Source organism: Balaenoptera physalus (genome assembly GCF_965194825.1).
Source record: "Balaenoptera physalus genome assembly, chromosome: 2".
Lineage (NCBI taxonomy): Eukaryota > Metazoa > Chordata > Mammalia > Artiodactyla > Balaenopteridae > Balaenoptera > Balaenoptera physalus.
The window spans coordinates 1,375,838-1,402,798 of record NC_138883.1 but is presented as its reverse complement, the minus strand read 5'-3'; the positions used below and the strand labels follow the sequence as shown (position 1 = coordinate 1,402,798).

Here is a 26,961-nt window from a genome sequence, read left to right as displayed (position 1 = left end):
GTCCGTCCTCCACCGCCACCTGGTGGCCGGTCGGCCCACACCCGCGGCCACCCGCCAGCCTGCCCCTCCTCCGCCTCACCTGCCGGACGGCCAGCTGTCCCGGCCCGGCCCGGACTCCCCGAGCACAGCCCGGCGTCCAGGCAGCTCCAGCCCCGGTCCTGGCTGGGGACGGATGCCCTTGGTCTGGAAAAGGAGTTTTGCTCATCAGAAGGAGCTCTGTCTCCCGAGGGAAAGACAATAAAAAGAACATAAATGCATGAAATTAGAGCTGCCCCAGGCGGAGAGGGGCCCCGTCCTGATTGCTAATCAAATTCTCATTCCTGAGGATCTTTAAAATCCTTCTTGTGCCATGTTATTGTCTCGAAAGAGCTGTTATTACTCGTGTAAAAAAAACTTATAAAAAATTCTAATCAGCGTGGGTCTTAAACCTCGGCGTCTGGTGCCCAGCGCTGCACCATCGGGAGGGCCGTTTACGAGCCATTTCACACCCGGCGGCTGGCCCCTCCGCCTCATTGCTTTTGTTGCCCATCATAGTGATAAAGACGGTGTTTTGTGACCCCAAAGTTATTTATTAACACCCAGTATTTTCCACACAATCCCTGGGGCAGCGAGGGCGAGCGCCTGGGAGGTTGGGGACCATGTCGTTGGCGTGCACAGTGGTGTACAGGCCCAAGTGGCCCCCGCTCCACCGTCCCCTTCAGCTTTACCTGGATAACTCGCAACTGCGCCTGCCCGGCCAGCACAGGGCAAAGCCGGGCAGACCCTTTAGCAGGACCGGGCGTCTGAGGCCCCCAGCAGCTGGTTGCCAGGTCCTGCTGCAGGTCCCACCCTGAGAGCCCATGCGACCACCGTGCGCCCAGGACACTGCGTGATTCCTCAGGCCAGGGCCACGGTGAGTGTGCAGAGCTCGAGACCTGGGCCCAGCGCATCACTCAGTGGGACCTGCGGGTCACCCCGTCTCAGGCCCCAGCTTCCCCGTCTGGGGCCCCGGAGTGGTCAGGCTCTGTGGGCTGGAGTCCAGCTCCACAACGCGCCTGAATGTGACCCGAGTGCTTGCTTGTCCCTGGAGCCCCAGGCCCCCCAGCTGAAGCTGCAACTGCCAGGCTGGGGGCAGTCGCTGGGCTTGGGTGAGGCGCCCACCGTCACCGGAGCTTCCTAGTCACGTCCAAGGGGGTCCAGCTCCCCATGGCTGTGGGCTCCCCTCGTGGGGGCCGCCGAGCCACCTCTCGCCCCACAGGTCAGCAGAAGCCTGTCCCCGGGAGGTGCCGCTCAGCCTGGGGAGAGACGGGAGGGTCTGTCACCACGCAATGCAGGGCGCAGGGGACCTGGCCCCCGTGTGCCCCTCCTGGCCGGAGGCCTGGGAAACGCTGGCCACGTCTATCTCCGAGGGGGACGCTTGCCTTTCTGCCCCTTCCCTACTCAGGCTGCAGGCTCTGCCCGGTGCCCACACGGACGTCCTTCATCAGCTTCTCCGGAGGGTGGGAGGCCAGCGCTGCGGACGAGGACAAGCATGAAGGCCCAGCAGGGTCCACCACGGCTAGCAGCAGCACCCTCTCCTTCCCCAGGGGAGGCCAGGCAGGCGGGGCACCAGGCGCACACCCCAGCCCACATCGGGCCCCGCTGGCTGACCCACGGCGCAGAATTTGCAGCCTTCCCTCCCTGGGCCCCCGCCCGGGGCCACCCACCCTCACAGGGATCCGTGTGACAGCGACAGTGGGACTTGGGCCAGGCATCCTGGCAGGTGTGGGAGGGGTGTGAAAGCAGGTGTGCACAGGTGGGCACTGCCTGGGAGGCCTCGGGCTCCAGGGATGCCCAGTGGAGAGCACAGCCCCATTCTCTCCCTCTGAGTCGCCTGTGAACCCCTGACCTCGGCAGAAGGAGATCCGTCCAAACGGCCGTGTCTCGGAACACCCTCGTCCACCTAGGATCCGAAAGAGGCCGACCTGCCTCTCCGTTCAGGACGGGCTGGACGTGGGTTCCGGGGAGGGGCCGGGCTTCCAAGTCAGAGGGGCAGAGGATGACCCGGGGTGACCCTAAGCCCACCTTTCTTATTGAGGGGCCCGTCTCGGCTTCTTCTGTGCCCGTTGGAAAGTCTGCGGCCGGGCTGCATGGGGGCCAGGGCTGCAGGAGGCCAGTGATTGTTCACAGGGAGAAACAGTGAATTAACTGCGCTGTGAGGGCCTCCCCCTCCTCCGTTGCCTTTTCTTTAGCTCCAACTGCAGGCAGACGAAGTCGTTTATTCACGCAGCCCTTCAGAAGCCCACACGCACCCACCCAAAGTCATTTATTCACGCAGCCCTTCAGCAGCCCACACGCACCCACCCAAAGTCATTTATTCACGCAGCCCTTCAGCAGCCCACACGCACCGCAGACCCTCCTCGGAGCCAGGGCTGCGGGGCCGGGGTGCACAGCAACGGGCCGAGGGCCTTGCCCCCTGGAGCACCTGCCAAGCAAGACTCGTCAAGATGCAAGCTCCAGAGAGGGGCCTGCAGGGACGCAGGGGACGTGGCAGGGCCAGACCCCCCCAGGGGTCCCACCGAGGCAACTTTGGACAAGAGCTGGGGGGTGGGGGCCTGGGCCGGGAGGAGGCACGAAAGGCCCCGAGGTGGGATCGGTGGTGAGCAGCCAGGGCACCTGGGCCTCGGGTACGCACGGGGGGGCCCCCGGCTGCAGGCTGCAGGGCAGGGAGGGGCCTCTGGGCCTGAGGAGGGAACGGGGCAGCTGGTCAGGGGAGGCCCGTGCCCCCGACTCCAGCGAGGGGCACACAGCGCTCAACCCACCCCCCTGGTTCTGTTTCCTGCATTCTCCCCAAGTTGCCTGGAGTCCAAATATTCCCACTTTTAAAATCCCCCCGGGATGGCGGGGTGGCAGGACGCGGGGCCGAGGAACACCCCCTTGGAAGAGGCGAGAGGGCCTGCTGATACGATGCGAGAAATCCATCACACCGGCTCCTAAATCCTCGCGCCCTCCCGGGACACGGCCCAGATTAAAATGCATGATCCTCTGATGCCGGGGCCCACGCGGCTGGTCTCCCTCAGAGCCAATATGGAAGCATAACTCAGCGGGCAGAGTGCAGATTTCCCCCAGGTAAACGCCGAGAAGCACCCGTGCTGACACCCTAGACCACCCGCCCCGGCCCCTAACACGCACTCGGGTCCTGTGGGTGGGAGGCCCTGCCTCACTGTGTCCCCGGGGCCTTTACCCAACTGGGCGTGATGTCCTCGTCTGCAGGAGGAGGGGTCGGCCAGAGTCAGGGCTCGCCAAGCTTCACACGCCAGGTATGGACGGGACCTGGTGACCCTGCACCCCAGGGCCATGGCAGGTGGCTCTGGGGGAGGGGGCAATGCAGCCACCCAGGTCCCCCCCCCCGGCAGCCCTAGGGGTCAGCGGCTCAGCCAGCTGCCTTGGCCAGAGTGTTCCATTCCACTGTCTGATCCGGCACCACCAGCAGCACCACGTACGTTCTGGCGGTGCAGACTCTGGGCTGCCCAGACCTCCGGAACCAGAACCCTGCTTTCCCGAGATTCCCAGTCGGATGGCCGGGCTGCATGAGGCCACAGGAGGCCTCCTCTGCCTTCAGTCTGGGTGTCCCCGTCTCATGGAACGGGGTACACTGTTTCTTGGAAGCGGGGAGCTGGACCTCTGCTGGGGGAGGCACTGAGGCACAGCCTCCACGGGCCACTCGGGCGGTCACGGGCCGGGGTCCCGCGACGGGAGAAAGAGGGCCTTCCCGCCGCCTCTCCCAGGCCCTCGGCCCCAGCCCGGAGTCCCTCCAGCCCTTCCTGCCCAGCTGCTCCCGCCCGTGGGCCCCCCCACCACAGGCTGCCTCTGTCCTAAGGCTTGTCCGAGCTCCCGCCCCCCCAGCACCGGCCTCCCCACTTGCGGCCTCTTCTGACTTCAGAAACTCAGTCCCAACTCCCGCCGTCACCTCCCAGGACCCCTGACCCGCCCTCCTGCCATCCCCTGGGCCCACTTGGGCAGGGGGGTCCCTATTGTCTCCCAGCCCACACCTCAGCTACCTGGACCCTTCCTGGCCTCCGCTCGCTGCTCGCCCGGGGCCTGGCACGGGGTCAGCCCGGGCACAAATGTGCTGAGTGGATGAGCAGACAGCCGCGCCGCCGGCCCCTGCGGACCCTCCAGCCCTCGGCCCCTCCAGCACGTCCAGCAGGGAGGTGCCTGCGGGCCTGAGGGGCGTCCCGCGCCCACGCCAGCCACCCCTACCTGCCAGGGGTGGGGCAGGGCGGCACCTGAAACAGTGCGGCTTCGCGAACACTGTTCTACAGGGAAGGCGGCACACGAGCTCTAAATAAGCCCCAGAAAGGAAAATAAGACTGTTTTACCGCGGAATCAATTCACCTCTGATTCTAATGCTCTGGAAAGGTATTTTATCGTGATGACTCCATTATTCCATCAGACGGTGTGCAATAAACTCCCCCTCCCCGACTTCGCAGCCGGGCTCGTCTGCCGCGTGGGCAGGGCTCCCAGTGTTTATAGCCAGCCCTGCGCGGCCAGAGCACTCGGGTCCCCTTTAGCGTGATTTTATGGAATATTCCACCGTCCGGGTAATAGAAAGTCTAGCACTTAATTAACCTCCCTCAGCTGCACGGTCTGCCGCAGGCGGGCGCGTGTCTGCGGCTCAGATGGCGCGCAGGTGAGCCACCCGCGCCCCCAAATACAGAGCACGAACCCCGCAGGGCCCGGGAGGCAGAGCTCAGGGCTCAGCTGGGCTCCCTGTCTCCTGCCAGCCAAGTATCAGTGGCCATGTCCCCAGGCCAGCTACCTGGCCTCCTGCCCCCGGGGGACCGAGGTCCCCTCCCTCCCAGAGGTCTTGTTCCAGCCACGCCTGAGCCCGTGTCATGTGTGTGTGTGCGTTCGTGTGGGTGTGCATGTGTGCCTGTGAGTGTACATGTGCCGTGCATGTGTGTGTCTGTGTATGTGTGTGCGTGCCTGTGTATGTGTGTGTCTGTGTATGTGTGTGCGTGACTGTGTATGTGTGTGCGTGTGCACGTGCCTGTGTGTCTGTGTATGTGTGTGCATGCCTGTGTATGTGTGTGTCTGTGTATGTGTGTGCGTGACTGTGTATGTGTGTGTCTGTGTATGTGTGTGCGTGACTGTGTATGTGTGTGTCTGTGTATGTGTGTGCGTGCCTGTGTATGTGTGTGCGTGTGCACGTGCATGTGTGTCTGTGTATGTGTGTGCATGCCTGTGTATGTGTGTGCGTGTGCATGTGCATGTGTGTCTGTGTATGTGTGTGCATGCCTGTGTATGTGTGTGCGTGTGCACGTGCATGTGTACATGTGCTCTGCATGTGTACGTGTGTGAGCATGATCCCCAAGGGTGAGCCAGCAAGCACGGGAATGACCAACCACCCAGTGGGCGCCGAGGGACAGCAGGGGACAGCCCTGCTGAGTAGGGCACTTCCTGCCATCGTTTTCCAGACCCATAACGGCCACCTGGCCCTGTTCTAGGCATCGGGGGAGGTGCGGGAACACAGAGGAATGACTACGGGGCCCTCTCACAGGGCAGGGCCACGGGAGGAGGGCAGATGTGCTGACAGTGGGCCCAGAACAGAGGGAGGGTGACGTCTGCGGGGCGGGGAGGCCACAGGGCCGTGGAGATAAAGCCGAGTCTTAAAAGAACAGGCCCAGAGGCCACCGTGTGTCTGTCCCACGGAGGTAGACACAGGGCCCACCTCTGCTCCGTCCTGCGTGGTCCCCAAGCACGTGCTGGGTCTCCTCAGACACGTGTGGATGGAGGGCAGCTGAGGTCAGGGACAGCAGGAGTAGCAGGGACAGGTCTGTGTGAGGGGAGCAGTGGGCCACACGAGGGAGGGCTGCAGAGGGTACAGGGTGGGGTGAGGTGGGAGGGCCGTGTGTGAGCCGAGTAGGGAGAGCACAAGGCCTATGAGAGCCCAAGTATGACCTTCGACTACCCAAATCTCTCATGTCCTCCATATCCAGGAAGATGGGCAGGGCCGGCACTGGCCCCTGTGGCACCTCTGCCCCTCCTCCAGTAAATATAAGTTGGCTCCTTGTTGCACGCACAACCTGAACAACTGTGCATGGCCGCTGTCCAGGGATCCCAGAAACAAACTTGTTTGTAAATTGGAGACCGGAGCCTGTCTGCCCTGTGTGGGACTAGGCAAGGCTCCTGCGGCTCAGACACGCCCTTTCTGCTCCACCTGGCTGTACACACACACGTGCACACACGCCCACCCACACTCCTGCCAGACACAGGCACACACTCGCACACATCTCCTCCCCGGCGAGGTGACATTGCACATGGGATGGAGGCAGCTGGGCAGGAGTCAGGCCGAAAGAACAACAGGGGCCGAAGGGCAGCAGGGGGAGAAGCAACCTCAGAGGACACCCTAGGTGCTGCGGGCACGAACACGCGTGTGCCGGGGTTGAGCACGGCTGCGGCGTGCTCACGCAGGACTCACCCGGGAGGCTGGAAACGTCCCTGTGCTCTGGGCTGAGTCGGTCAACGCTGCAGCATGAGCGGGCTCCCGGGAGGCGGCGTCGGGCACCCTCGGCCGCCCCGCTTTTGTTCCGGGGACCCGGAGGGCGGGCAGCTATTCTGCAGTGTGAGCGTGCACCCCTCCCCGGTTCAGTCGCCACGGCCTGGACCTTCCTGAAGCGATGCTTGTGTTACCCGAGTGTGTGTGGACACTCGCAGCCGAGCCAGGCGGCGCCCAGTAACCCGACAACACCGTGATGCCCGGCACGTGGCTGCACTCAACCTCTGGCGCCCCACTTTGGAGTCGGGAAACTCCGCAGCCGTGGGGCGCTCGGGTGACGGGAGACCCAGCGAGTGGGCCACCGCGGGGGTGTCGCTGAAGGAGCCGGCATGCTCGCTGTCCCCGGGAGGCCGTGTCCTCCGCTCTGCAGACCCCACCACGGTCAGCGGCCTGTAGGGCCCCGCCCTGCAGCCCTGTAACCCTCTAGAACAGCCTCGAGACCGAAGAAAGAGCCCAGAGTCAGGACAGAGACCCCAGTGACTTTTTGGGCAGGGAAACCTACACGTCGGAGGCAAAGGTCCTGGAGCGACACCCCAGTGGGTACAGCGGACGGCAGGTAGGACAGGCAGCAGTCTTTGCTCATGGGGCGGGGGGAGGAGGAGGCTAGCCGTATGGGGGGCACAGTGTCAGAAGGGCTCCTGCGCTGCTGGACCACTCCCCACACAGCTCTGTGGGTCAGGACCGTCATTTCCATCGCCAGGCGCCTCTGGCCACCTGTCCCCACACAGGGGACACGGGGGCCGTGCTCGCAGCCCTGGCCACTGGAAGGTTCCCCAGCCCTGTCATCTACCCCTCCCTCGCCACATCAGCCGTTAGTTTTTGCACCACACTTTTTTTTTAAAAAACGGTGATTTTTCTTTTTTTTTTTTAATTAATTAATTTATTTATTTATTATTTTTGGCCACGTTGGGTCTTCGTTGCTGCGTGCAAGCTTTCTCTAGTTGCGGCGAGCGGGGGCTACTCTTCATTGTGGTGAGCGGGCTTCTCATTGCGGTGGCTTCTCTTATTGCAGAGCACGGGCTCTAGGCGCGTGGGCTTCAGTAGTTGTGGCACGCGGGCTCTAGAGCGCTGGCTCAGTAGTTGTGGTGTGCAGGCTTCAGTAGTTGTGGCACATGGGCTCAGTAGTTGTGGCTTTCAGGCTCAGTAGTTGTGGCTCATGGGCTCTAGAGCACAGGCTCAGTAGTTGTGGCTTACGGGCTCAGTAGTTGTGGCTCGCAGGCTCTAGAGCACGGGCTCAGTAGTTGTGGCGCACGGGCTTAGTTGCTCTGCGGCATGTGAGATCTTCCCGGACCAGGGATCGAACCCGTGTCCCCTGCATTAGCAGGCAGATTCTTAACCACTGCGCCACCAGGGAAGTCCCTTCACATCACACTGGCGAACGCAGTCAGCTCCTGGGACCAGGGCTGGAGTTTTCCTCCATCGTTAGCGAATCAAAGGTCTTGCCCACCAGGTCTGGTCACCAGGTCTGGTCAGCACGTCTTGCCCACCAGGTCTTGCCCACCAGGTCTGGTCAGCACGACACCTTGGGCATGGTGGAGCCACATGATTTTCTGCAGATTAGGGAGGGGCAGGGAGTCCCGGCAGACTGGATCGAAACAGGAGAGCCAGAGGGGGACGAAGCCCGGAAGCAAGGCTGCATGTACTGCTGTCCTGCGCAGGGAAAGGCCAGCGAGCCCGGCTCCTCTTCACGGACGGGGAACGAGGACGAGGTATCCGGAGCAGCTGGTGCAGCCCCTGCAGAGGTGGGTGACCTGCGCCGTTCCAGGGACCGCATCAGGCAGAGCAGCTTCCGCTTGGGCTGACGCAGGCTCAGGTTTGGGGTGACCCACCATTTCCTACCATCATCTACTTGGCTTTTGCTGGGGCCACACAGGTGAGCTGAGGGGGACATGGTGGGACCACCAACCGTGTATCCTTGGAGTCTTCGGGGATGGTTTCAATTTCCATCAAGCACTCAGGATGCGTGGAATGACTCTCTTGGGCAGGGTGGGTGGTTTCAGAAGCTTCCATTTGTTTCTTTGGTTGGTTGGTTGGGTTGGGTTTTTGTTATCATCATGGCTCTTACCCCACAGGTCGGGGAAGCAATGAGAGGGCTCTGCAGCTGCTGCAGGCACACAGCCCAAGCGTGAAGCAGGGGCCGGGGCAAAGGCAGCAAGCCCGGTCTGCAGATCACCGGACCCACTGTGAGGTGGGCTCGAGCTGGTCCATTTGTCTCCTGGCCTCCATAAGCTCTCCCTCGAATCCTGACGGGGCCTGGGTCCCCTGATATCAACGCCAGCCCAGACCCTTTACCCCTCAGCTCTCTAAAGGTCTGGCTATGTCTCCTTCCAGCACATGGTTTCTCTAGAGACCTACAGACTGACTCTTCCTGCCTTTTCGGGCCAGCCAACCTGGGGAGGCTTCTCTCTGCATACGGCAGAGGGTCCGAAGGATAAGCATTCCCCGCCCTGAGGCTGAAGGCTTCAGGCACAGCCCAGGGCGCACAACACCCCATGACAAGCACACCTGGGCCACGCAGACCTGTGGGCATCCAGGTCCCGGGCTGCTGAGCCGCTGCTGGGTCTGCCCCAATGTGGACCAGCGCCACGTGCCTGCAGTGTGGCGCTCAGATCCCTCCAGAGCCTGCAGCAGCCCCAGGGTGACGATTCCTACGGGAGAGGGGCCAGCGGCTCTCAGCTGGGCAGGCACCGGCCCAAAGTCACGCAGTCAGGGATGGCGGAGCTGGGGGCCCTGCCTTCTGCCTCCAGTGGCAAGCTCTTTCTAACGTTCTGTGCCTACAGCTCTAGGTGGCCACGTGACACAGGTGCCAGGACAGCCCCAGTGGCCCTGGTTCAAACCCCGACTCTGTGAGCTGCCCCCTCGGGGCCTCGTGTGGGCACTTCCCCCCAAAATCTGTGTTCTGGTCGGGCCAACACGAGGGCCTATCCATGGGGCTCCATCCATGGCGGGGTCCGAGAGGCTCTCAGCCATGCGGGGGTCTGGCACACATCCTGGCCCAACGAACACACCTCACCTTTGTGGACAGAGCATGTGCCCACACGTGTGTGTGCGCGCGGCACGCGTGCACATGGATGCAGAATCCCGGAGTGTGAACCTGGGGTGTGTGTGACGGGTATGAACGCTGAGCCCTGGGGCCGGCCAGAGGCAGGTCCCCGAGCCCAAGAGTGGGAGTGGCACCCACAAAACGGGAGATTGGCCACCACGGACGGCTCTAACCAGGGAGCCCAAGCCAGGGTGACCTGATTGCCCCATTAAAGGCCAAGCAGACCCCCTCAGCAGGCCAGGCCAGCAGGCTGAGCTACCCCCATTCCCGCAACCCTCCCCGCTGCTCCAGCCGCCCAGGCCCTGCTGGAAAAACAGCCGTGACGGGCAGCTTCCCGCGGCCCCTGCCTCGGTTACGGCTTATGTACGGCCCCCCAGGCAGCTGGCTCTCCGGAGGGACCGGCTTTACAAATAAAATTTATCATTGTAATTATGGCTCCTGTAGAGAGCTGACGACTTCTACGGCTTCCTGGAGGTCATGAATAATTTAGGAGAAGGGAAAAGGGGCCGCTTCTGTTAGTGCACAATGGGGCCCAGCGGTTCCCGTTACCGCGACTGCTGAAGACCAGGGGGCCCACGTCCGCTGCTTCCGACAGGAGCGGCCCAGCCACACGGTGACCCAGGGCCCCGCCAGGCTCTGCGGGGACGCTGCCCAGCCCCCCCCCCGCCCCGTCTTGTGAAGTGGGGCCTTGGCTGGGTGGCAGGGTGAGCAGACACGGCCCTAACTGCCAGAGGGTCCGTGCTTCAGGCTGAGAATGACAAGCTGTGGGCTCCCCAGTTAAGGGCATTGATGCTGCACGCCCAGGGCTGTGACCTCAGGCGGGACCCTCAACCTGCATCCCAACCAGAAGGGAAGCGTCTCTCCTGGCGCACACAAGGGCCAGACCCCAACCCGCTGAACCGTCGAGCTCTCCCTCCCTCTGCACGTCCCCACGGCACATGTGATCCTGGGGTTGTGTGGAGCCCTTGAGAGGCCCCAAAGGCAGGAATCATCTTTTCTTGCCTCCAGTGATGGAGGGCTCACTACCTCACTACTGGTGGAAATTCTCCCCACCTCTTCCTGCCCCCAAGAAGGGCGGCCTGCACCTGTGGACCCCACCCCAGTCTCCTGTCCTGGATCCACCCAGATGGTACATCGGCCCCTCCGACCCAAAGTCTGCCCTCTCCTTTCCCCCCTTCCCCTCCCTCCCCCTCTCCTGAGTCCCCCACCCTCAAGCCCACCAGGTCCACCTGTGAACTCCTCACAGCCAGGCCCAGTAGTGAATTTCCTCTCCTCGTCCCTCCTGCCCTGGCGGTGGCCCTGAGAGCGCCCCCTTCCTCCCTGCCCCCCGCCACCCTGGGCTGTACCACCCCACAGGCCCCCTGCTCCACCTCCCTGCCTGGCTTCTCCCCCCCACGCCAGCCTGACCTGGGTCCGAGGCTCATGCTCGGACCTCACGATGCGCCTCTGTCCCTGGGCACCCCTGGGTCACTCCTTCAGGCCCAAAGCTTTCTATGTCATCTCTAAGATGGCTGGTTCATTTCCCATAGATGCCATAACAAAAAGCCGTAAACCCTATGACTTAAGCAACAGAAACTTATTCTCTCGGCGTTCTGAGGGATCCTAAATCAGGGCGTTGGCAGGATCGCGCTGCCTCCAGGGGCTCAGGGGGAGGGTCCCTGCAGCCTCTCTCAGCCTCTGATGGCTGCCAGTGTCTGTGCCTTGTGGCCCCATCCCTCCAAGCTCTGCACCTGTGGTCACATCACTGCTTCCTCTTCTGCGTCAAATCTCCCCCTTATGGGAACACAGGTGATGGCACCAAGTAAGTTAACATCCACAGGTTCCAGAAATGTGATGTGGACATGTCTTGGGGAACCATTTTTCAAGCTAGCAAGAGGGTGACCCCAAATTCACATCTCCCATCTGGAGCCACCTGGAACCAGACGCGTACATCCAACTTCCCCCGCCCTGACTCGGAAGCCCCCCACGCATCTCAAATTAACTGGCTCTCATATTTAATCCCCATGGTACCCCCAAAACCTGCACCCCTGCCATCTGTGGTGGGAAGAATAATGGCCCCAAAAGATGTCCACATACGAACCCCCTGAATCTGTGACTATGTTAGGTCACATGGCAAGGGGAATTAGGTTGCAGATAGAATTAAAGTTGCATGACTTTAAAATGGGGAGATGATCCTGGATTGAGGGGGCAGGACAATGTAGTCACAGGGTCCTTATTGGTTGAAGGTCGGGGGGAGGAGGTTGGAGTGATGTGAGGTGAGGTGACTGGAACAGACAGCGCTGGCTCTGAAGCCCAAGGCAGGGACCACGGGCTGGGGAAAGTGGGGCCTCCAGAGGCAGGAAAAACCAAGGAAACGATGGTCCCTGGAGCCTCCAGACGGGCCAGCCCTGCCCACACCCTGAGCTCAGCGCATTTCCCACTTCTGGCCTCCAGCACTGTCGAGAGTACATTTGGATTGTGTAAAGTCACTGTTTGCAGTCATTTGTGACAGCGGCCACCGGCGGCACCTACACCGTCTTCCCCAGGCCAGCGGCCTTGTAGCACCCTTGACCCTCACACACCCACACCTGACCCCTCAGTGAGTCCCACACCCACCCTCCCACCCTCCCCCCCTCTCCCCTCCCCCCAGTCCTTCCCCCAGGGGAAGGCAACCAAAGGGCCCAATTAAACCCCTCAGGTCACATCCATCCTCTGCCCCATCCCGTGGGTGCCGAGGCCCGTGCAGTGGCCTACAGGGCTCCGCAGGAGCCCCCCTGCCTGACTTCCTGCCGCTCCTCACCTGCCTGGGGACCCTCCACCAAGCAACCCCCCCCCCAGTGTCTTCCAGAAGGCGTGGAGCAGCTGACCGTCCACTGCTGAGAAGACTGTCGGGAAGACGCGGCCCCGCCCAGCCAAGGGGCCCAGGGCTGGCCCTGATGGGCAAGGACGTGGTCTGGGCACCTGGTGCCAGCAGCTCACGCCGTCCCTGAAGTTCTGTTGCAGGTGCAGGAGGGACGCCATCTGGGCTCTCCCACCCCTGTTCCCACCTGACCCTCAGGGCTTTCTGCATTCAGGCAAGACCTCAGTCCCAGGAGGGGGGCCTGGGAGTCGGGGCCAGTACTGGGGGGCGAGTGGGGTGAAGACAACGTGGAGGGTCACCATGAGGCTCCCGAGTCACCCTCCCCGACCTCCGGCCTCTGCACGGAGACCAGGCCTGGGAAGGCTCGTTTTGTGTGTCAGCTTGGCTGGGCCACGGGTGCCACAGGTGTTTGGTGGGACTTTCTTCTGGGTGTCTCTGGTTGAGAGTAACATCTGAACGGGTGGTCTGAGTCAAGCAGGTGCCCTCGCCTTGCGGGGGGGCCTCGTCCAGTCCTGGAGGCCTCAACAGAGCAGAAGTGAGTGATGCAGAATCCGCTCTCCTGGCCCGACGGTCTCCAGCTCGGACAGCGGTCTCCTGCCTTTGGGCGTGGACCGGAGCCACCGCTGGCGCTCCTGGTCCCCAGCTTGCTGCCAGCGGGTCGTGGGAGCCCTCAGCCTCCGCACCCAACCGTGAGAGCCAGACCCTGCAGTCACTCTCTCTATACACGTCCTGTTGGCCCGTTTCTCTGGAGATCCCCGAGTAATACAGCCCTCCCCCCAGCCCTCTCTCTTCTTGGGTTTCACAGCTGCTGTTGGGACCAGAGCCGCCTCCTGCTGAGCAATGGCTGTGCTACTAGGACACAGGGCCCCAGGGCCTGGCACAGGGCAGGTGTGCAATGCAGACCTGTGGGGGGGGGGCAGGAGGAGGGAGGAACGGAGGGAGGGAGGGAGGGGTGAGGGAGGGAGGGGGATGGAGGGAGGGAGGGGGAGAGGGGGAGGGAGGGACGTTGCCCGCCTGAGCTGAGCTAGTGCGGCTGAGCCTTAGAGCCAGTGCAGCTCTTGGAAAACCCAAGGGCCGGCATCAGAGGCAGAGTGTTGGGTGGGGGGTAGGCAGAGGGTGGGGTGATGTGGGGGCCTGGCGGGGTGCAGCCTGTAGGAGGGTGGGGTGACAACAGAGTCCAGCCCCCAACTGACCCTGCCCCAGGGTGGAGCCCCGAAACAGAGAGGGGCCGGCCCTGACCCCTGCTCCTGCACCCTCGTGCGTCCTGCCTTGGGGTCCCAGGAGGAAAAGGCAAAGCACAGGTCCCAGGCTGCCGGTTAAGGGCACAATGGCTGAGTCCCGACATTGCCCCAGCAGGCGGGGCAGAGGGGGCAGCAGGGGCGAGGAGCCAGCATTTCCCAGGGTCTGTCCTGCGCTGGGAGCTGGGGGCATTCAGCTTCTATTGTGTCCTATTGCCTGGCAGGTGCTGAGCTGCCCAGACTTGTAGATGAGCAAAGTGCAGCTCAGAGAGGGGAGGTAACTTGCCCAAAGTCACACAGCCATGAGGGGTGGGCCTGGCCCAGTCTCGGCACCCCCTTTGTCCTCCAGCCAGCTCCTGATGTCCTGGCACGTGTGGCAGCCCTGATGGAACCAGGTCTGAGAGAGGCTGGTGCCGGTGGCTGCGGGCCCGGGGGCTGCGGGCAGATCCCTGACGGGTTTGTACGGTTTCCACCGATCAAGGGGCTGCCCGAGGGACGCGGAGAGAGCCCTGACCCCTGTGCCTCTCTGCTGGGTGTGGAGGAGGTACAGCCGTAGGAACCACCCCCCCTGCCGTGTGCCTGGGTTGGACCGGGGCTACGAGGGGCAGTGTGACAGAGGGTGACTGCCTCTCAGTGTCCCAGGGTCCCCTGAGGGCTGCACATGGCCACAGTGGCCTGGACCCCACGGGCTGTGCATGTTCTGTGCAGAAGCTGGCGAGGGGCTCTGGGCTGGCGCTCCCCCCGCCGCCGTGTCCATGCTAGGGCCGGGCAGCAAACTCTCCTAGTAACGGGCCAGATGGCAGATGCTTTAGGCTCCGTGGCCGTGCTCAACTTTGCCCTCACAGGGCGAAGGCAGCCGTGGACAGAAAGCAAGGCTGCGTGGCTGTGTTCCAGTAAAGCCCTACTCACTTTCATTTACAAAAACTGCGGGTAGGCAGGGCGGCCGAGGGACGGAGCTTCTGAGCCGTTTTCTGGAGGTGGGCTGGGCGGAGGGGGTCCTAGAGTCACACGAGACCCCCTCCCACTGAGCCCTTGCCCCGAGGCCACCTCTGTCGGCTTTCTGTCCACAGGGGCCTGGGGCCTGTCCCACCGCAGGAGGTGCTGCACTGCTCAGGCTGGGGCTCCAGGGCAGACGTTTATGTCCCCTCTTGCTGACCAGAAAGGAGGGAACGGCCAGCGCCGGCTGTCCCTGAGGACGCCCTGTCCCGCTGCCCGCGTAGCAGTTTGCTCGGGTAATTTACTAGCTCTGAGGCAATGTCGGGACTCAATCGTTGTGCCCTTAATCGGCAGCCTGGGACCTGTGCTTTGCCTTTTCCTCCTGGGACCCCAAGGCAGGACGCACGAGGGTGCAGGAGCAGGGGTCAGGGCCGGCCCCTCTCTGTTTCGGGGCTCCACCCTGGGGCAGGGTCAGTTGGGGGCTGGACTCTGGTGTCACCCCACCCTCCTACAGCCTGCACCCCGCCAGGCCCCCACATCACCCCACCCTCCTACAGGCTGAACCCCGCCAGGCCCCCACATCACCCCACCCTCTACAGCCTGCACCCCGCCAGGGCCCAACATCACCCCACCCTCTGCCTTCCCCCCACCCAACACTCTTCCTCTGATGCCGACCCTTGGGTCTTCCAAAAGCTGCACGCCTCCAGAACCGGCCTGGGAAGACACGTACGGGTCTGGAGGGCAGGGGGGGCACTGCCCCCTCGTCTTTTCTGCAGGCCGGGCCTGTGTTCTCAGGGCCTGGGAAATGGCCACCTCCTCTCCCGCTCTGGGGCCAGTGGCCTGTCCTCGGGGTCGCTGCTATTTCTGCCAAAGAGGAGAGGTAATTATAGCTCAGCCTCTGCCAGCTGGCCGAGCTCTGCCACCTGGCAGAGGGGCCTGGGGCGGGGACACAGGCCGGCCACAGATTGGCCCCACAGGCAGGCAGGCCGCAGCTCCAGACCAGGGCAGCAGGAGGCCGGGCAGTCGCGGCCCCGTTCACCTGAGCAGCCCAGCACCCGCCTCTCCAGGGCGCAGGAGGGGCACCGCCAGCGAGACCAGGCCAGGGTTATGCGGCACGGTGCCCACTGGGGGACGCCACAGCGCCCAGCTGGCACCACCCCTCACAGACCCAGGAGGGAGCCAGGTGAGAGCCACTCAGGGGCACAGGGGATGCTCGCTCCGCATCAGGGCATGAGGCAGCCGGAGCGGAGAGATTCCCCAGAATGGATGCGGGCGGAGACCCTGCTGCAGGCGGGCGCGCGGCAGTGGACTGAGGCCGGGCGGCGTGCACTGTGGCCCTGGACGGGGGCTGGGGGGCCGCCCATCCCACCCACCCGGGCCGCATGCTCTCAGCACTCATTCGGGTACAGTCCCAGGCAAACCAGGCAGTGGGTGACGTCAGAAGCCCCGGCCCCTCTGAACCTCGTGTTTGATGTGTACGGGGTGGGTGGCCGGCGCACTCAGCCGTGTCCCAGGCCACTGGTGCTCTGAGCCCCTCCCCCGCGGCCAGGCCTGACATGAGGGCCCCACCGGCCCTTCACCCGCGCTCCTGCCTGAGGCCATGTGCAGGCGAAGCTGGACTGTGGGTCCCTCCACGCGCCACCCCGCGAGGACCCAAGCCTTCCGAGGCCCGGGAGCCAGGGTTCTCGAGCTCTGGGCATTTTGCACGGGCCACGGCACAGGCGGCAGGGTCGGGCACCGACGCCAGCAAGCCTTCCCCAGAGGCCCTCGGGGGCCCTGCTGTGGGCCGAGCCCAGAGGGAACAGATGCGTTACTGGGGTCACTTGAGCCCAGGCCATGGCTTTTGGGCATCCCCAGAGACGTGGCTCTTTTCTGAGCTGACTCTATCAGAGGGAATCCACATCCTGGCCCACCGTGCGCGTGGGGCTCAGGACGCACCATTTATTTGGCACTTGCTGTGTGCAGGTACCCCGGGAGGCCTAGCTCTCCATCTTGACAGCACTCTGGACGGTGGGCAGAAGCTGGGGGCGGGAACGTGGGCTGATGTGGCCGGTGTCCAGGTGGGTGTCCACCTGCCCTGTCACCTGGGGCTCCCGAGGCCGAGGCTGGCTGGCCCCACGCACCCAGCAGGCACACAGCCATCACCCGGTCCTGCTGCCACCCCATGTCCTGAATGTGCCCTAGAAAGGTGTGGGCCTCGCATCTCAGCGTGGAAGGGGCCTCGGGACCACCGGGCCAGTTCCCACTCCCTGGATCCCCGCACCGGGCAGGGCCAGCGGGCGCCGGGCAGGCCTAGTGAGCAAGGCCAGCCCCACGGGGCCTCCCCGGGAGTCCTCCCCTGGCTTAATTCAGAAATGGTGTGATCTGGGAAGCTGCCAGGCTGGGAGCTCTGGGCTGGGAGCAGCCGCTAGCCAGCCAGCCCTCACTCTGTTCCCCGCCCTCCCGAGGGAAGGCCAGCATGGGGGTGGCCACAGCCTCCCGTCTCGTTTTCCCGCTGAGGAAACGCGCAGCTTGTGGCCTCAGGCCCCTTAATTCAGCCAAGCTGCTCTGGGCAGGGGGTCAAACTGCCACCAGGACGCCTCAGGGTAGGACAGCCCAGAGGACCGCTGAGGCCACTGCCCCGTGGCTGGAATGGAAACTTCTCGGCTGGCCTGTGAGCGGCTCCGGTTCCCACTGTGCTGGAGGCTCTGATCGCCAGAGGATTATAGGCCGTCAGGTGGGCGAGCTCACGCAGGGCTGCGACAGCTGCAGGAGCCCAGGTGGGCCGAGCAGTGTGCGCGCGTGCGTGTGTGTGTGTGTGTGAGCCTGTGTGTATAAACGTGTGTGTGGGATGTGCATATGTGTACGAGTGTGTGTGTTTGCATGTGATGTGTGTACATGTGGGTTGTGTGTGTGAGATGTGTGTATGGTGTGTGCGTATGAGTGTGTGTGGCTGTGTAGGTATGTGTGTATGTGTGTGGCATGTGTTGTGTGCATGTGTTGTGTGTGTGTGCATACGTGTGGGGTGTGTATGTGGTGTGTGAGTTGGTGCGCATGAGCTCAGCCTGCCCGGCGAGGTCCTGGCGTGGTCCTCTGCCTGCGCCAGCCCCGGAGGCGGTGTCCCCCGCGACAGGACAGCGGGAGGGGCCCGGCCATGGCGCTGCTGCCCCGAGCCCAGGGCTCCTGAGGGCTGTGGGACTCGGCAAGCTTGTCTGTCCCCTGCGCCCTGGGGTCCCCATGGGCGGACAGGCACAGGGAGGGTTCGAAGGGCGATGGAGCAGGTGCGGGTGCTGAGCCGGTGCCAGGCGTGGGGTCAGAGCCAAGGAGGGGCCCTCCCTGTGCAGGGCTGGCACCGCGCCGGGGGTCTCAGAGGTCCCTCAATGAGGACAGAGGTGTGCCAGCAGGCCACGGGGGAGGGAGCGGGGGACGGACCCGGGGCCGCGACAGCCTGGCCCACAGGAGGCGGAAGGCCAGTGAGCGGCGTCACAAGCGGTGGGGCAGGTGTGGGCAGCGGGACAGGCGGCCGGGACCCAGGACTCGGCATTGCCCGAGGCGGTGAACCAGGTGGAGCCGGCCCGGCCCAGGCAGCAGCCCCTGGAGGCCGGGGGAGCAGGCGGGGTGGGGGGACGGGGTGCAGAGCTGGGCTGGAGGGACCCCTGTGGATGTTGTCACTGTCTCCCAAAGGCGCATCGGGTAGGGCGGGAGGGAGAGTGCTCGCCCAAACCGCGCGGACTGTCAGGGTGGGCGTCTTGTGGGCGTGTCGTCCTGGCCAGACCCCCTTCTCCTGGAACGCGGGCGGAAGCCTGGGGACCCCGCTCGGCACCCTCCAGGGCCCGCAGGACTGGAGCAGGAGCTCTGGGGGAGGCCCAGGGCAGGTCCCCACCCCGGGAAGGACAGGGCCGCCCTCCTCTCCAGGCAGTGTTCTGGGAAGCCCCACCCTCAGGGGGCGTGCCTTCCCCAGGCAGGGGACGGGGCAGAGCGGGGGTGACACTCCGCAGGCCCAGGCCCAGAGCTATTTTCCACCCTTTATCACCCATCTGTCACGAGGCAGCCTGAGAGCCAGGGCACTCGTATTACACGCTGTCCCTGCCAGAGCCCAAGGCCTCCCGCTCCCACATGGGGCCCTGTCCTCGCCATCCAGCCCGGGGCGGAGGGGGCCCTGCTGGCGCTGGAGGAGGCCTGCGGGGCAGGCGAGAGGTGGTACCCGGAGCGGCCTTTACCTGCTGAGCCAACCAGAGCCGCACGCTACTCCTCCGTTTTCCTGGTGGGGAAACTGAGGCCTGGGGCCGTCCCTCCGCTTGACCAAGGCTCCTGAGACAAAAGGGCAGAACCCAGGGCTCAGGCCAGTCCTGGGGGTCTGCAGAGGCCCCGCTTCCTCTGGGGAGGGGGGTGGCAGGGATAACACTTTAACGGGAAGCTGGAGCCTGAGCAAGGCTGCCGGGCGGGGTGAGGACGCTGGGCTCGGGGGACCACCTGGGAGCAGAGAAAGGCCCAGGCAAAGGCACAGGCCGGAGAGGGCCCAGGGCTCCTGAGAGGCGCGGGAGAGGCGACACCCCACAGGAGGCTCTCACCGTGTGCGCAGGCTCCGTGCCAGGCAGTCACACCCTCTCCCTGAGTGATGACCACGGCTGAGGGCCGCGAGCACAGGCGGGTCCCCAGGTCGCCTCTGAGCCCTGACGTGCGCTGCCTCACTCAGCCCACCGGAGCCACGGGGGAAGCTGCTGCTGCTGCTGTTTCCATTTTCAGCCGAGCAAACTGAGGCACCGGGAGGGTAAGAGACTTGCCAAGGTCACACAAGGTCACGGGAGGCACAGGACGGAGCCGAGTGAGGCTGCCTGCGCTGGAAGCACAGAGCTGCCAGGGACACACACCACACTGCATGCGCACACACGCATGTACACACACGTGCACACCCAGTTGCAGGCACACACATGCACACAGGCACATTCACACACACACTCACACATGTGTGAACACAGCACGCACGCACGCGTGCACACACGTACCTCTATGGACACCCACACGTGCACACTCACACACAAGTGCTCACACAGCTGTGCACACACTCACACATTGTCCCACCACCCCCGGCCTGGGCGGAGGGCCTTGGGCACAGCAGGGGCTCGACAGCTGGGCCCGCTGGCAGTGACACTGTCACACACACAACCCGCCCTCCTCCCCTCGGGGCTGAAGCTGGGCCCCCAGGCCACCCTTTGTGAGACCCGGTCCTTCAGATAAGGCCTCTCTCCCCGCCCCTCCTCCCCAGGCTGGCCGGCTCCCCCATGACCCTATTTGCAATAAAAAGCCTGATGCTGAGAGAGGAGAAAATTGCTCCTTTTTTAAATAACTGAATGGCTGGCCTGTTATCTCCCAGGCGGAGAAAGCCCTCCCCCAAACCGGCCCCCACCTGGCAGCTCCCCTCTGGGGAGGCCCTGAAGGAGCTCCTCTGAAGGTGCCCCTCACTCAGCTCCATCTCAGCCCCTGGGGGCAGGGTCCTTGGAGGGTGGATGGAAGCCAGAACACTCCTCATGAAGTGCAGACATTTGACCGCACAGGAAGGGAGCAGTAACGGCCGCCAAGGACCCAGACCAGAGACCCCTGGCAGAGCGTGGGGCTGGGGATAGGAGGGGAGATGGCTCCCGTGCCACCTCACCCCGTCTCATCATCCAGGGGGAGGGGGGCAGAGAGGACCTGGCAACAGCCCCTGGTGTCCACGTTGCCCCACATGTACAAGGAGGTGGGGGGGCCCATCACCCCACAGGGCCCTCAAAGGACTGAGGCTAAATGCCTGCCAGGCTTCACCTGCACAGGCCCGGTGGGAGCAGGACAGGGGGAGGTCTCAAAAGTCAAGGACCGTTCAAAGGATGTGAAAGAAAATTCACACCAAAAGGGCTGCAATTAGTGAGGAGAGATGGGAAACGCTGCAATCAGAGGCTCACTGACGAGACAGGGCAGGTACCACCTTACACCTAGTACATGAGCAATCCAAAATCCGGGGGGAGGGAGAGACAGAGAGAGTCTGGGAAGGACTGAGGGGCGGGCCCACCAGCTCCAGCCCCCACGAACCCCTGGAGAAGCCTTTCCTAGCCCCCATGAAGCCCTGACAAAGCCCAGCCCTGGACCCCATCATTCATGCCTGGAGCATCCCCGAGAAGGAGGCAGCAGTGATGTTTATTGCAGTCTTATCTATGGCCTCAGAAAATTGCAAGTGACCTAAAGAAACTGCAAGTGACAATAATAAAATGCAAACCTCCCAAACATCCCCAATAACGGAGGAGGGTGGCTGTAAATGATGGAATCAGCCCTGTGGAATATTACGCAGCCATTAAAGCTGATAATTAGGAAGATTGGCAGCAGGGGAAGCTGCTGACGATCTCGGTTTTGAGCAGGCAGGATTCCTCTGCACCCGGAGCACCTCAAAGGAAAGCAGCGTCTGCCTGTGGGCCAGGCTGATGGGAAGAGGGAAGCCAGCCCAGCTTCCTGGGAAGAACCTCTCCTCCTTTTATTTTATTCCTATGAGGAGTGTTCCGTGTGCAATAAATAATGTCTTTGCTTATCTTAGGACCATGTTCCAGTAAATGAAGACGGCAGCACACGCCCTGAGCCCCGACTCCCTGCCAGAGACGCGGCATCAGACCAGAAAGAATGAGGACGCGGCTCCAGGCTCACCCACGCTCAGGGCGGGGAGGGTGCGGCAGGGCCCTGGGTGGGCGCTGGTCCGGCGGGGGGGCCTCAGCTGGAGGCAGGGAGGCGGAGGAGCAGAGGGAAATGTGTTCCCTGCCCTTTCCCCGAGCTGGCCTCAGCCCCAGGATCCCCGGGAGGGAAATCGCTGGGCTGGGGGGCTGGAGGGGGCCTGGCAGAGAGGGTTAGAGGCCCCCAGGCTGGGGCACAGGATGACCACGAGTGCACAGCATCTGACCAGGGCTGAAGGTGGGGGTAGAGCATACAAGGGGCCTGGAGGATGGGTCAGAGCAGAGTCCCAGGGGCTGGGAAGGGCCGGCAGAGGCAGAGGAGGTGGGGGCCACGGAGGGCTCGGGGGCAGCAGCAAGTCTGGTGCTTCTCCTGGCGGCACAGGGAGGAGGGTGTCGGAGTGGGGGGGGTGGAGACAGCAGGACAGCGCGGTGACAGGACGCAGCCAGGTCAGGCCTGGGTCCAGGACAAGGCAGAGTCGGCAGCAGCAGGAGACGGAGGGAGTGTAAGGGGGTCTCCCCAAGGGGCAGGTGGGGCCCCGACTTCAGGCCCTGAGTCCTGAGCTAGCGTCTGAGCTCGTTGCTGACCAGGGCAGGCCACAGGCATAGGTGTCCAGCCGAGGGAACGGGACAGCCATGAGCTGGACCAAACCCCGGGACCGGGTGCGTCTCCCGCCCCAGCAGGACCGCCTCAGCCCGGAAGGCCGGCAGCGGGCTCACACAGCCAGTGGCCCCCCAGCAGAGAGCCATCTCACAAACGCCCCAGATCACAGGGTGCCCGCGCAGAACAGCCTGCTGTCACCATTTGATAGATGGGAACACTGAGGTCGGAGAGGGCTGCTGACTCCTGGCTCCACCTTCCAAACACACAGTGGGTGGGAGGGCGGCCCCTGGTGGGCTGTGTCCAGGCTCTGCCCCCCGCCCTGGGCCAGTGGCCTCCTGCTCAGATCCCTCCCCTCGTCCACAGGTGAGTGACCGAGGCCCAGTGTGTGGCGAGAGCTGTCCCACAGCGGGCTCTGGGTGGCGCTGCTGGGCAGTCACAGGGCGCTGAGCTCAGGCAGGGCCTCCCCTGGACAGAGGAGGCCACCAGGCAGAGCCCCCCGGGGCGCAGGGAGGTTCCGTGTGTACAGCTCAGACGTGAAGGCAGTCAGTCCTCGGGGGATGCCAGCCGCGACCGCCGTCACCGTTACTGACATGGAGAAGTGATGCCGGACCCCGTCGGGATGGGTGGGGGCAGAGCCTGGGCGGAAGACACAGGCCTGCGTGATCACGGACCGCACCCGTCCCCGCTAACACGGCCATCCAGTCATGACCAGTCCCAGTGGCTTTGTCCGAGCCCTCACCACTTGGCAGCAGGCCTAGGGGGTCAGACGGCCAGGCTGGGGCCGGGGCACGTCCGCAGAGGGTCTCCACGCCCCTGTCTGGTCCCTGCTGCGTAGACCCAGAGGAGACGGCAGGGACGCCGCAGGGGCTGCCTGTCTCCAGCCTCGGGGGGCCGGGCGGGAGGGGCTCACTCCTGCCTGCCTCCCTCTGCTTCCCACCCCCCAGGAGGGCGACAGGAAGGGCCCCCCCTCTATCCTGAGACGAAGCCCGCAGGAGCGCCGTAGCCATGGGGCCGAGCCACGGAGGACCACGAGGCGCGTGCGGTTCCGCGAGCCCCTGGAGGTGGCCGTCCACTGTAAGAGGCGAGCGGGCCAGGCGGGGTGGGGGGACGTCACCCAGCATCTCACAGAGGGCTGTCCGCGGGGACCACAGTCACTGCCCTGTGCTCACAGGTGTAACCCCAATAAAACCCAGGCCCGTGGGCTCGGTCTGAACAGAGTGACGGTCAAGGAAACAGCAACCGGCAGGAGAAATAGAACCAGAGCTGCCCAAGTCATTAGTGCCTTCCTGAAGGAAGGCCCGTGGGCAGGCGTTCCCAGAGCCCACCCGCTCTTCCTTCCAACGCTCTGAAGTTCCCCACTGCCCCTCAGCCTTCACTGCCCACCTCCCAAATTCTCCCCACCCCCTGCCCTCTCCACCCCAGTCTACCTCACTCCTTCTCCAGCCCTTCCCGTGGGACACTGCCCTTGTATCAGCTAGCTATGCCTCGTATCAAATCACCACAAACATAGCAGCTTCAAGCAACCCACGCTGATTATCTCAGTGGTCCCGTGGGTCAGGGTTCTGGGCGCAGCAAAGCTGGTCCTCTGCTCAGGGTGGCACAAGGCAGGCATCAGGGTGTCAGCCAAGGCTGGGCCTCACCTGAGGCTCGGGACCCTATTCCAAACTCACAGGGTTATTTGCAGAATTCGTGTCCTTGCAGCTGTACCTTCAAGGCCAGCAGCAGAGTCTCTCTCTGACCTCCAGACCGTCTTTTATAAAGAGCTCGCCTGATTAGGTCAGGCCCACCCAAGACAATCTCCCTTTGATTGACTCGGTCCACTGTGGGGATTTCCATCACAGCTGCAGAACCCCTGCCCCTTTGCCATGTTCTGTTGGTAGAAGCAAGTCACAAGCCCCCCACACTAAGCAGAGGGGACCACACAAAGATGAGGACCTGGGGGGATCGTGGGAGCATCTTAGATTCTGCTTCCACAGCCCCCCAAGGGAGGTGCTCCCTGAGTCCCGCCGAGTTGCGGGAAAAACTCACTCCCCCGACATGTGTCAGCGTCCCCCTTGAAGGCCCATCGTAAACGGCGGGTCCAGGCCTCCCACAGGGGTCCACACCCGCCCCCCCTCCCCGGTCCGGCCCCCAACCCCCAGAGCACAGCTCAGCACCTGCTTCTGGAGCTTCCCAGCAGCCCCAGAAGCAGAGACTCTCAGGTGGGGAGTCAGGGCCCAGACGGTCCGGGGCTGGTCTGGGGTCCCCCAGTGAGCTAAGCGGAATGGACAGGAGGTGGGGGGGGTGTCCTGCCTGCCTCTCCAAAGTGCCAGCCCCTGCTGCCCCCCCAGGACCCCTGCAGTCTCCTCCTCCTAGGCTGCTGCAGGGGCCCCACGCCCCACACTCTCGCAGGGCCCCCGGAAGGCTCTGAGAGCAGCGCCAGCATCTGGAAGCTAGAATCTGAATCAGTGAGGCTGGGGCAGAACCCCGGGTGGTGCCGGGCAGCCTGGCCGGCCAGGGGGTATGGACAGCCGGCCGGGTCAGGACCTGCGGGGGCCTGAGTCTCCATCTGTAAAGAGGGGTAGCTCTAGCTGACCCAGCCCATCTCGGGGTCCTTAGGGTGGGCGGGTGAGATGAGGGGCCCCGGGGGCTCCTGGCTGGCAGAGGCAGTGTGCCTTCCAAGCGGGGTGCCCCCCCGCTCCGCCCGAACCCACTCTCACTCTCCTCCCCAGACATCGCCTGCAGGGAGCCCTCCGCCACGGCCAGGGGTAAGTTCTGAGCCCTCGGCCCTCATCCCTCAAAGCTCCAGCCCATACGCTTGCCCAGCACAGCCCCAGCTCCAGGCCACCACCAGACCCCCCACTGCTCCAGCCGGGCTCCCCACCCCGGCAGGGCCATGGGGTCCCTGACAGTCACGGGTCGGCGGCAGCACCCCTGGGGTACCTTCTGTCCCCCTCACTCCTTCCCCAGGGAGGGTGCGAGGGCAGGGCCTACAGGAGGCCCTGTTGCAAGGAGATTGCAGGCCCAGATAGGGCCGGGGAGACCCTCGCCGCAGGGGCCCACCCGACGGGCAGCACCGAGGTGCCAGCCTCCGGGTGAGCCGTGCCCGCCCACCGCAGCCTCCCCACCAGCCCTGCAGGGAGGCGGGCGCCCAAGGGTCCTCACTGGGGCCGGGGCTCAGGCCCGCGGCCCGGGCTCACCAGTCCCCCCTCGGCCCCAGCGCCCGGCCGGCGCAGGCCCCGCGACGGCGCCCTGATCCTGCGGCTGACGGCGTGTGTCCTGCTGCTGCTGGCGCTGGGGCTGTGCTGCAGCCGGGCCGAGCCCGTGGCACTGGCCCTGGAGGAGCTCCGGGCCCGGCTCCTGGTCCTCCTCCTGCGCCTGCGGCTCGCGGCCCTGGCCTGCTGGCGCCACCTCCTGCAGCTCTGACGGCCGACACTCACCTCCCCTGGGCCCGGGGGGCAACACTGCAGAGGGAGAGCCCCAGGTCGGGCTGGGGGCTTCCAGACAGCCCTGAGCCCTGGACTCAGCGGGGATGCTGCAGGCAGGGTGACTGGGAAAGGGGGGCCCACAGCTTGAGATCAGACGTGGGGTGCTGCGGCCTTGGATGCAGCAGGCGGCCCCCCAGCTCCAAGCAGGCAGCCCCTCCTATTTCACATGTTGGGGTGCCCTGTGAGGCTTTAGGAGAACAAGAATTCCACCACTGAAACTCAGGGTCCCACAGGTTCCAGCCCCCAGGCTACCCCTTGGGCCCCTCCCTCACCCCGGTGGGAACTCTTGGTGACCTTGGGCCTGGCCCGGATGTGGCCGTGTGTAGCCCCTTGAGGACGGGGACACCCTCCCTATGTCTGTGGGAGTCCTAGGAGGAGGTAAAACTGGACTTTTGCTGCTTGGGGCCTGCAGCCCAGACCCCGAAACCCCTCTGGGAGAGGCTCGGGCTGCGGGGCGGGGCGTACTCCCTCCTGCAGTCACGTGCAGGGCAGCGCCCCGGAGCCCCCAGCTTGTCTGACGCCTGCACTGGGCCCAAGGCCTGGGGATCCCCTCTTGCCCCGGCTCCTCCCTAGCCGTCAGCCTGGGAGTGTGGCCGGTGCAGAGAGGACATCGGGGGGCCGAGAGGACCCCGCCACCCTCAGGACACAGCCGTCTGCGCCCGGGTCCCAGCTGGCGCCGCGCGGCCTGGGAGTCCCGTGACTTTGTAGACGCCGAGCCTTCGTCCCCGTTGCCAGGCCAAGGAGGCCACGTGATGACGGACCCCAGGGTCCCCTCAGACGCTGCATGGAGCGGGGCCCTGAACAAAGCAGGGAGGCCCGGGGTCAGACACCGGGAGGCACCGCTAGGGGAGAAGCTGCACCCCCATAGCCTTCAGACGAGCGTCTACGCAGCCGCCGGTGCTGTGCTGTCCCTCCCGCGGGCCTTCTCTAAGCATCTGTTCCACGGCTTACGTGGGGAGACACGGATTCTCTATTAAAACACACTGCACCTCTTTCAGTCTGGGGGCTTTTACCCAAAGGAGGGAAATGGGGACCGATTTGCGGTGGGAGTCGCTCCAGCGGCTGAGGCAGAGGTGGGCAAGCCGTCCCCTCTGGCCTCAGGGGCCGGGGCGGCAGCCTCCGGGGTCCCTTCGGGCTTCAGGACTCGGGGAGCCCTGAGTGGGGAGCCCAGCTGAGAGGGGCCCACCTCCAGGAGCAGTGTCCTAGTGGGGTCCACGGCGGGGCTCCGGGCCCTGGCCCTCGGGGACCCTCCAGCATCACACACCCCACACACACCAGCCCACCCCCCCACCCCAGCCTCGTCTCACCCTGCCCCCTGAAGAAGACAAGCAGGTTAAGCCCAGCGCCAGAGCCCTGGGGCAGGTACTGGGGGGCGGGGGGAGCCGCCCAGAGGGGCTGGGCTGTGGCGCTCCCCTCCTCGCGGCCCCGCTGCGCTCAGCTAAGGGCTGTTCGCTCATTGCAAAGACACGTTCAGCCTTGGAGGGTCCGAGAGACCGTGACCTCCATTGTCTTCGGAAAAATGTTGCTCAAGGTGCACCCGACTACCCCAAGAATTCCAAAATTTGAAATCCACCCTCACACCCGTGAAGTCTCCACGGGAAGCAGTGAGAACAGAACCCATGAGAAAATGTGCGGATGTGAGGGTA

The 26,961-nt window shown here is 64.2% G+C and overlaps 1 protein-coding gene across 7 annotated transcripts; it reads left to right on the top strand.

Annotated features, from left to right (window-relative positions):
• The first annotated feature begins 15,546 nt into the window (after positions 1–15,546).
• LOC309654750 (nutritionally-regulated adipose and cardiac-enriched protein homolog) lies at positions 15,547–26,312 on the top strand. Of its 7 annotated transcripts, none has more exons than XM_082449168.1 (6): positions 16,970–17,292; positions 19,138–19,326; positions 21,118–21,244; positions 22,793–22,922; positions 24,560–24,595; positions 25,048–26,312. In XM_082449168.1, the coding sequence occupies exons 3-6, from the start codon at positions 21,134–21,136 to the stop codon at positions 25,251–25,253; spliced, it is 483 nt and encodes a 160-aa protein (XP_082305294.1). In that variant the 5' UTR covers positions 16,970–17,292; positions 19,138–19,326; positions 21,118–21,133; the 3' UTR covers positions 25,254–26,312. The 7 variants fall into 7 exon arrangements, with proteins under 7 accessions (XP_082305293.1, XP_082305294.1, XP_082305298.1 ...); XM_082449171.1 differs by lacking the exon at positions 16,970–17,292 and adding an exon at positions 17,356–18,056; XM_082449170.1 differs by lacking the exon at positions 16,970–17,292 and adding an exon at positions 18,747–18,819.
• Positions 26,313–26,961: the final 649 nt, after the last annotated feature.

Excerpts from the sequence above, each read along its gene's own strand:
- LOC309654750 (XM_082449167.1), top strand. The coding sequence starts at position 21,134 with ATGAAGACGGCAGCACACGCCCTGAGCCCCGACTCCCTGCCAGAGACG. Across the intron at positions 21,245-22,792 it reads CCACGCTCAGGGCGGGGAGG|GAGGGCGACAGGAAGGGCCC; the intron begins GTGCGGCAGGGC and ends CCCACCCCCCAG. Across the intron at positions 22,923-24,559 it reads CCTGGAGGTGGCCGTCCACT|ACATCGCCTGCAGGGAGCCC; the intron begins GTAAGAGGCGAG and ends TCTCCTCCCCAG.